This window comes from Nerophis lumbriciformis, linkage group LG07 (genome assembly GCF_033978685.3).
Source record: "Nerophis lumbriciformis linkage group LG07, RoL_Nlum_v2.1, whole genome shotgun sequence".
Lineage (NCBI taxonomy): Eukaryota > Metazoa > Chordata > Actinopteri > Syngnathiformes > Syngnathidae > Nerophis > Nerophis lumbriciformis.
Window position 1 is genome coordinate 56,610,001 of NC_084554.2, and position 10,000 is coordinate 56,620,000.

The following is a 10,000-nucleotide window of genomic DNA, read 5'->3' on the forward strand; positions in this document are numbered from 1 at the left end:
CTGACCAAATTAATCATAATGGGCGATAAATCGATTTTATCGATTTAATTTTAGTTTTTGGTTAAAAACTATTTATTAAAAAAAGCATTTGTTTCCCCTCATGCTGCGGAATATTTTTTTGCCCTCTGGATCTTCCGTAGCTTGCGCCCTCCTTCCCTATTTCCTTGGCGCAGAGTCACACACCTAGCAAAACCTTAACCCTAAACCTAAAAAAAAAATGTTAATTGTTAAAATTGTTTAAAAAAAAAATTAAATTTTTAAAATTGTTTTAAATTGTTTAAAAAAATTGAAATAAATAAAAAAAAAAGGTTTTAAAAAAAAAAAAAAAAAAAAAAAAAAATTTTAATTAAAAAAAATTAAAAAATTTTTTAAAAAATGTAAAAAAAAAAAAAAAAATTTTTTTAATTTGAAAATTAAAAAAAAAAAAAAAAAAAATTGAAAATCATTTTTTACCTTAAATCATTTTTTACCTTGAAAATCATTTACCTTGAAAAAAAAATTTTACCTTGAAAAATTTTTTTACCTTGAAAATCATTTTCTACCTTGAAAATCATTTTTAACCTTTTTATAAAAAACATTTAAATAAAAAAAAAAAAAAAAGTTTAATTTCAATTTTTTTTTTTAATTTTTAAAAAAATGTTTAATTTTTTAAATGTATTTTTATTTTTATTTGTATTTTTTTTATTTTATTTTATTTTTTTTTATTATTTATTATTTATTATTAAAAAAAAAAAAAAAAGCATTTGTTTCCCCTCATGCTGCGGAATATTTTTTTGCCCTCTGGATCTTCCGTAGCTTGCGCCCTCCTTCCCTATTTCCTTGGCGCAGAGTCACACACCTAGCAAAACATGGCTCATGCCAACACAAGCAAGGGCGACACATTTGTTCCAAAGAAAAGAAGTGTCGTCAGTGGTTTAGATTTGCGGCAGCAAACATGAATTAAGGACTGCATGCTGCAAACCTTGTTTAAAGAAAGGAGGCGGCACAACAGACAGCATCTGAAAACAAAGCATTGAGCCGAGTGGGGGAAGGCAACTCTTTATTATGGCCAACAAGACCGCAACAACAAAAAGCAGCTTGTACTAGAGGTGGGGGAAATAATCCGTTTTTAGATGCATCACAAATCGGACGTGGACGATTATAAGGGTCAAGAAGGAGTCAAGACGCATGCGCGTTAAAACAAAATTAGCGCCGGTAAAAGAACTAGTTCAGATTCACCTTTATTGTCATTGTCCTGGAGTGTGACAAGGAGATTAGGGGGAGGTACTCTCAAAGTCACTGTGCACGGACACAAGATAAACACAAAGACAAAACATGAAAATGGCAGTAAAAACATAGACACACGCTATAAAAAAATGATATTAATAAATGAATACTGAAAATGCAATGAGTATGAAACTTGAAGGGTAACTTAAAATGTACAGGTAAAAGCCAGTAAATTAGAATATTTTGAAAAACTTGATTTATTTCAGTAATTGCATTCAAAAGGTGTAACTTGTACATTATATTTATTCATTGCACACAGACTGATGCATTCAAATGTTTATTTCATTTAATTTTGATGATTTGAAGTGGCAACAAATGAAAATCCAAAATTCCGTGTGTCACAAAATTAGAATATTACTTAAGGCTAATACAAAAAAGGGATTTTTAGAAATGTTGGCCAACTGAAAAGTATGAAAATGAAAAATATGAGCATGTACAATACTCAATACTTGCTTGGAGCTCCTTTTGCCTCAATTACTGCGTTAATGCGGTGTGGCATGGAGTCGATGAGTTTCTGGCACTGCTCAGGTGTTATGAGAGCCCAGGTTGCTCTGATAGTGGCCTTCAACTCTTCTGCGTTTTTGGGTCTGGCATTCTGCATCTTCCTTTTCACAATACCCCACAGATTTTCTATGGGGCTAAGGTCAGGGGAGTTGGCGGGCCAATTTAGAACAGAAATACCATGGTCCCTAAACCATGCACGGGTAGATTTTGCGCTGTGTGCAGGCGCCAAGTCCTGTTGGAACTTGAAATCTCCATCTCCATAGAGCAGGTCAGCAGCAGGAAGCATGAAGTGCTCTAAAACTTGCTGGTAGACGGCTGCGTTGACCCTGGATCTCAGGAAACAGAGTGGACCGACACCAGCAGATGACATGGCACCCCAAACCATCACTGATGGTGGAAACTTTACACTAGACTTCAGGCAACGTGGATCCTGTGCCTCTCCTGTCTTCCTCCAGACTCTGGGACCTCGATTTCCAAAGGAAATGCAAAATTTGCTTTCGTCAGAAAACATGACTTTGGACCACTCAACAGCAGTCCAGCTGGTGTCGGTCATTCCGTCGTACATTTTTTTTTCCTTTTACGGAAGGTTTTTTGTAGGGAATAAATGATAAAAAAAACACTTAATTGAACGGTTTAAAAGAGGAGAAAACACGAAAAAAATTAAAATAACATTTTGAAACATAGTTTATCTTCAATTTCGACTCTTTAAAATTCAAAATTCAACCGACAAAAAGAAGAGAAAAACTCGCTAATTTGAATCTTTTTGAAAAAATAAAAAAAGAATTTATGGAACATCATTAGTAATTTTTCCTGATTAAGATACATTTTAGAATTTTGATGACATGTTTTAAATTGGTTAAAATCCAATCTGCACTTTGTTAGAATATTTAACAAATTGGTCCAAGCAATATTTCTAACAAAGACAAATCAGTATTTCTTCTAGATTTTCCAGAACAACAATTTTAAAAGAAATTCAAAATACTTTGAAATAAGATTTAATTTTGATTCTACAGATTTTCTAGATTTGCCAGAATAATTTTTTTGAATTTTAATCATAGTAAGTTTGAAGAAATATTTCACAAATATTCTTCGTCGAAAAACCAGAAGCTAAAATATTTATTATTCTTTACAATAAAAAAAAATAAAAAATACTTGAACATTGATTTAAATTGTCAGGAAAGAAGAGTAAGAAATTTAAAAGATAAAAAGGTATATTTGTTTAAAAATCCTAAAATCATTTTTAAGGTTGTATTTTTTCTCTAAAATTGTATTTCTAAAAGTAATAAGAAGCAAAGTCAAAAAATAAATGCCATCCATCCATCTTCTTCCGCTTATCCGAGGTCGGGTCGCGGGGGCAGCAGCTTAAGCAGGGAAGCCCAGACTTCCCTCTCCCCAGCCACTTCGTCCAGCTCCTCCAGGGGGATCCCGAGGCGTTCCCAGGCCAGCCGGGAGATAGTCTTCCCAGCGTGTCCTGGGTCTTCCCCGTGGCCTCCTACCGGTCGGACGTGCCCGAAACACCTTCCTAGGGAGGCGTTCGGGTGGCATCCTGACCAGATGCCCGAACCACCTCATCTGGCCGCTTGTACCCGTGATCTTGTCCTTTCGGTCATGACCCAAAGCTCATGACCATAGGTAAGGATGGGAACGTAGATCGACCGGTAAATCGAGAGCTTTGCCTTCCGGCTCAGCTCCTTCTTCACCACAACGGATCGATACAGCGTCCGCATTACTGAAGACGCCGCACCGATCCGCCTGTCGATCTCACGATCCACTCTTCCCCCACTCGTGAACAAGACTCCGAGGTACTTGAACTCCTCCACTTGGGGCAAGATCTCCTCCCCAACCCGGAGATGGCACTCCACCCTTTTCCGGGAGAGAACCATGGACTCGGACTTGGAGGTGCTGATTCCCATCCCAGTCGCTTCACACTCGGCTGCGAACCGATCCAGTGAGAGCTGAAGATCTTGGCCGGAGGAAGCCATCAGGACCACATCATCTGCAAAAAGCAGAGACCTAATCCTGCAGCCACCAAACCAGATCCCCTCAACGCCTTGACTGCGCCTAGAATTCTGTCCATAAAGGTTATGAACAGAATCGGTGACAAAGGGCAGCCTTGGCGGAGTCCAACCCTCACTGGAAACGTGTCCGACTTACTGCCGGCAATGCGGACCAAGCTCTGACACTGATTATACAGGGAGCGAACTGCCACAATCAGACAGTCCGTTACCCCATACTCTCTGAGCACTCCCCACAGGACTTCCCGAGGGACACGGTCGAATGCCTTCTCCAAGTCCACAAAGCACATGTAGACTGGTTGGGCAAACTCCCATGCACCCTCAAGGACCCTGCCGAGAGTATAGAGCTGGTCCACAGTTCCACGACCAGGACGAAAACCACACTGTTCCTCCTGAATCCGAGGTTCGACTATCCGGCGTAGCCTCCTCTCCAGTACACCTGAATAGACCTTACCGGGAAGGCTGAGGAGTGTGATCCCACGATAGTTGGAAGACACCCTCCGGTTCCCCTTCTTAAAGAGAGGAACCACCACCCCGGTCTGCCAATCCAGAGGTACCGCCCCCGATAAATAAATGAATTTATTTAAACAAGTGAAGACCCATCCATCCATCCATCCATTTTCTACCGCTTATTCCAAGTGAAGACCAAGTCTTTAAAATATTTTCTTGGATTTCCAAATTCTATTTGAGTTTTGTCTCTTTTAAAATTAAAAATGTCGAGCAAAGCGAGACCAGCTTGCTAGTAAATAAATAAAATTTAAAAAATAGAGGCAGCTCACTGGTAAGTGCTGCTCTTTGAGCTATTTGAGCTATTTTTAGAACAGGCGAGCGGGCGACTGATCTGGTCCTTACGGGCTACCTGGTGACCGCGGGCACCGCGTTGGTGACCCCTGCCCTAGTATATACAATAATATAAACCAAGTCATTGTATTTCATTTAGGATTATTTCATATCTTCATTTAAATAAAAATATATTTTTATCTTTTTTAGATACAGTCAATAAATAATGTGAACATGTATCATAACATGGAAATCTAAGAGAACGTGTTGTGGATGATTGAGGACTGGGAATTGTTTTAATTTTATTTTTTTACACAGTTTTCTCTTCTTAGTTATTATTTCTCCGGCTGTAGAAAAGAGCCGCTCACAGGGCACAGAGGAGGCGTCAGTGCGACACAGTTGCCGTATCGGTCACGTGACCAAAACAGCTCATGATCGGTCACGTGACTTTCTAAAACCGACACAGGGTTTTGCTCTATGAGCTCGACGCATGCGCCGATGCATCGGTGTTGCCGGACCCATCACTACTATTCGGGACAATGGCCAAGACAGAGCTATCCTGTAATTGTAAATAAACAAAACTGTTGAATAATAAGTTAACGACAGGTTGGTGTTGGTGTCTACAGTCTTGTTCAGAGGTCATAAATGTTTGTAAAACTAGCGTGCATGAAAGATTATTGTTGTGTGTGTGTGTGTGTGTGGGAAAAAGATGGGTGCACAAGAAAGAATGTGTCAGAATTGAACCTGACTGGCAATAAAAGCTAAAAAGAGTGTCGTACTTTCTGTATGTTGAATGCTGTTATAAAAAAAAGTCTATCCTTCTGTTTTCCAGTAACCATGGGACTTAGAGTGGGTTGATCTGGAGCAGCATACACCAATTGTGAGTATTTCATTGGAGGTTTACACTGTCACGTTCAAACACAGGACATCTATTAAACAACACAAAAAGGCAAGGAATCAAACAGAGACAGAATTCAATTTGGACTCAATTGAGGAGAGACGGCTTCAACCTGCAACCTCTTACAGTGTCTTAGCACGCTCTGACGAAGAAGGTCTTCGTCTCCTCTTTTAATTCAGATGTTCCATGTTCACGCACCAACATATGTCACAGCAGGAATTGGGAGTATGTAAAACAGTCATTGTTTTCGGTCGCCTTGAAGTCCAAGAAGAGGACTTCTCGGGCTTGGGCTCTTCCTGGATCCAGCTGGGGCAGGTGTTGGAGGACAATGGACAACCCCTCCCGTCTCCTGTCCACAGCAACTTCAAGAGGGCAGCGGGTCGTAAATAGCGTTGACCAAATAGTTGGAAGAGAGTTTGGGAACCACTTCAAAGAGAGTTCGTTTAACACTTCAAAGAGAGTTCCTCCGGGAGTTGAGCACATCCTGCCATCTGTCCGTGCTGAAATCACAGTGGCGTTTCACGAGCCTTCTTTCTCTTGTTAGGCCTCGAAATACAGCCTTCATCTTCTCATCAGGAACATAATGCAATATAATGTTTCTTTTGTGATAACTTACAAACAATTATTCTAACATACACGTAGTACTTTGCTGATGGAAATATGTTTACAGCAGTATTTGATAGCTAAATATGTTCCAAAAGTATTCATGGTTGTGGTTATTTAGATTTGTTGATAATATTGGTTAATTTGATTAAATTCTTCTAAAAATTGTAATAAAATCTATCAGAAATTTAAAAAAAATCCAAATTTTCACAGACTATGTCTGGGCATAACTTATAACTTATAACTCATAATTCAAAAGTTATTTTTCATCAATGTCAATACAATGTTTTTTTTTTACAGTTCATTACAGTACCCTAAACAATAAATCGCCATTCAATCAATCAATCAATGTTTATTTATATAGCCCTAAATCACAAGTGTCTCAAAGGGCTGCACAAGCCACAACGACATCCTCGGTACAGAGCCCACATAAGGGCAAGGAAAAACTCACCCCAGTGGGACGTCGATGTGAATAACTATGAGGAACCTCGGAGAGGACCGCATATGTGGGTAACCCCCCCCCCCCCCCCCTCTAAGGAGACCGAATGCAATGGATGTCGAGTGGGTCTAACATAATATTGTGAGAGTCCAGTCCATAGTGGATCCAGCATAACAGTAAGAGTCCAGTCCACAGTGGGGCCAGCAGGAAACCATCCCGAGCGGAGACGGACGGGTCAGCAGCGCAGAGATGTTCCCAACCGATACACAGGCGAGCGGTCCACCCCGGGTCCCCGGACAGCCAGCACCCTATCCATGGCCACCGGACCTGAGTGTCTCCCCCTCCACAAGGGAGAGGGGGGAGCAGAGGAGAGAAGAAAAGAAACGGCAGATCAACTGGTCTAAAAAAAGGGGGCTATTCAAAGGCTAGAGTATACAAATGAGTTTTAAGATGGGACTTAAATGCTTCTACTGAGGTAGCATCTCTACCTGTTACCGGGAGGGCATTCCATAGTACTGGAGCCCCAATAGAAAACACAAGGACCTCACCAACTATTATTGATAAATACATTTTTCTGCAACAAATGTAATTAAAAATGAGGTGCGTTCAAGAGGCATTCGACCGTGTACCCCGGGAAGTCCTGTGGGGAGTGCTCAGAGAGTATGGGGTAACGGACTGTCTTATTGTGGCAGTCCGCTCCCTGTATGATCAGTGCCAGAGCTTGGTCCGCATTGCCGGCAGTAAGTCGGACACGTTTCCAGTGAGGGTTGGACTCCGCCAAGGCTGCCCTTTGTCACCCATTCTGTTCATAACCTTTATGGACAGAATTTCTAGGCGCAGTCAAGGCGTTGAGGGGATCTGGTTTGGTGGCTGCAGGATTAGGTCACTGCTCTTTGCAGATGATGTGGTCCTGATGGCTTCCTCCGGCCAAGATCTTCAGCTCTCACTGGATCGGTTCGCAGCCGAGTGTGAAGCGACTGGGATGGGAATCAGCACCTCCAAGTCCGAGTCCATGGTTCTCTCCCGGAAAAGGGTGGAGTGCCATCTCCGGGTTGGGGAGGAGATCTTGCCCCAAGTGGAGGAGTTCAAGTACCTCGGAGTCTTGTTCACGAGTGAGGGAAGAGTGGATCGTGAGATCGACAGGCGGATCGGTGCGGCGTCTTCAGTAATGCGGACGCTGTATCGATCCGTTGTGGTGAAGAAGGAGCTGAGCCGGAAGGCAAAGCTCTCGATTTACCGGTCGATCTACGTTCCCATCCTCCCCTATGGTCATGAGCTTTGGGTCATGACCGAAAGGACAAGATCACGGGTACAAGCGGCCCAAATGAGTTTCCTCCGCCGGGTGGCGGGGCTCTCCCTTAGAGATAGGGTGAGAAGCTCTGTCATCCGGGAGGAGCTCAAAGTAAAGCCACTGCTCCTCCACATGGAGAGGAGCCAGATGAGGTGGTTCGGGCATCTGGTCAGGATGCCACCCGAACGCCTCCCTAGGAAGGTGTTTCGGGCACGTCCGACCGGTAGGAGGCCGCGGGGAAGACCCAGGACACGTTGGGAAGACTATCTCTCCCGGCTGGCCTGGGAACGCCTCGGGATCCCCCGGGAGGAGCTGGACGAAGTGGCTGGGGAGAGGGAAGTCTGGGCTTCCCTGCTTAAGCTGCTGCCCCCGCGACCCGACCTCGGATAAGCGGAAGAAGATGGATGGATGGATGGATGCGTTCAAGAGTGACTTGACTGCGTCGTTCAGATATTAAAGAGCAACTCTACAACTTGTCCTTTTCTTTAAACAGACTAAATTGTTGTATCTCATTGACACAATGGCTTATCATTTCTGTCTCTTCAAGTTCACGTGGTTACAATTCGGAGCGATCGCATTAATTAAATGATTGAAAGCGTGAATGTACTCTGGGCATGCTGTGGGTTTTGACTATGTGGATTATTTTTGTTTTTTTTTAATTGATTGCTATTATCAACAGTAGTCGGTGATGAGTGATCGCAGTACTTTTGCAAAGTTAGAGGACAACGTTAAGGATGTAGAGGCAATGTTTAACTGATGTGCACCATAGAAGACTGTTGTCATTGTGGTATGTGCTAAGTGTTTGCATGTGTATCTGCACCTGTGTTTGAAGGTTTCCCACTGTGGTGTAGGACATGGCCACTGCCTCGCTGAGAGCGGAGTCCAGCCATGACCACAGAGGAACATCACAGCTCCATGCAGTTGGTACGTCCACATATCAATGTCTTATGCGCCGAATAAAATATGCTGTATCACAGCTTGTGGAGGGTATATTCACTGAATTTATATTTTTATTTTTACATCAAACTATTTTATTTTCATTGAAAAAACACTGTTAGCAAAATGCATTTGTTTTGAAATTCAGTGGAATACATTTCAGTGCTGAAAAATGAGCCGCTTCAAAAAGCAGGACTCACTTCTGGTAAATTAAGAGTAAAGCAATCCATCCTGTCTCAGAACTACTTTTCTTTGAACTACTAGTTCATGTTTTGCACATCTTTAGTAGGAACACATGTACATTTTGCACATCTGTAGTAGGAACACATCTACATTTTACACATCTTTAGTACAAACACATCTACATTTTGCACATCTTCAGTAGGAACACATCTACATTTTGCACTTCTTTATAGTAGGAACACATTTACATTTTGCACATCTTTAGTACGAACACATTTACATTTTGCACATCTTTAGTACAAACACATCTACATTTCGCACATCTTTAGTACAAACACATCTACATTTTGCACATCTTTAGTACAAACACATCTACATTTTGCACATCTTTAGTACAAACACATCTACATTTTGCACATCTTTAGTACAAACACATCTACATTTTGCACATCTTTAGTACAAACACATCTACATTTTGCACATCTTCAGTAGGAACACATCTACATTTTGCACTTCTTTATAGTAGAAACACATTTACATTTTGCACATCTTTAGTAGGAACACATCTACATTTTGCACATCTTTAGTAGGAACACATCTACATTTTGCACATCTTTTAGTAGGAACACATCTACATTTTGCACATCTTTAGTACAAACACATCTACATTTTGCACTTCTTTATAGTAGGAACACATTTACATTTTGCACATCTTTAGTAGGAACACATCTACATTTTGCACATATTTATAGTAGGAACACATTTACATTTTGCACATCTTTAGTACAAACACATCTACATTTTGCACATCTTTAGTACAAACACATCTACATTTTGCACATCTTTAGTACAAACACATCTACATTTTGCACATCTTTAGTAGGAACACATCTACATTTTGCACATCTTAGTAGGAACACATCTACATTTTACACATCTTTAGTAGGAACACATCTACATTTTACACATCTTTAGTAGGAACACATCTACATTTTGCACATCTTAGTAGGAACACATCTACATTTTGCACATCTTTTAGTAGGAACACATCTACATTTTGCACATCTTTAGTACAAACACATCTA

The 10,000-nt window shown here is 41.1% G+C and overlaps 1 protein-coding gene across 1 annotated transcript in view; it reads left to right on the top strand.

Moving 5' to 3' along the window:
- Positions 1-10,000, top strand: part of LOC133609336 (NEDD4-like E3 ubiquitin-protein ligase WWP1) — a 90,116-nt gene that overhangs the window by 10,391 nt on the left and 69,725 nt on the right. Inside the window, exons 2-3 of the mRNA XM_061964857.1 lie at positions 5,398-5,445; positions 8,629-8,720. Coding sequence (XP_061820841.1) covers positions 8,651-8,720 — 70 coding nt within the window. The 5' untranslated portion in view covers positions 5,398-5,445; positions 8,629-8,650. The remainder of the gene's footprint in view (positions 1-5,397; positions 5,446-8,628; positions 8,721-10,000) is intronic.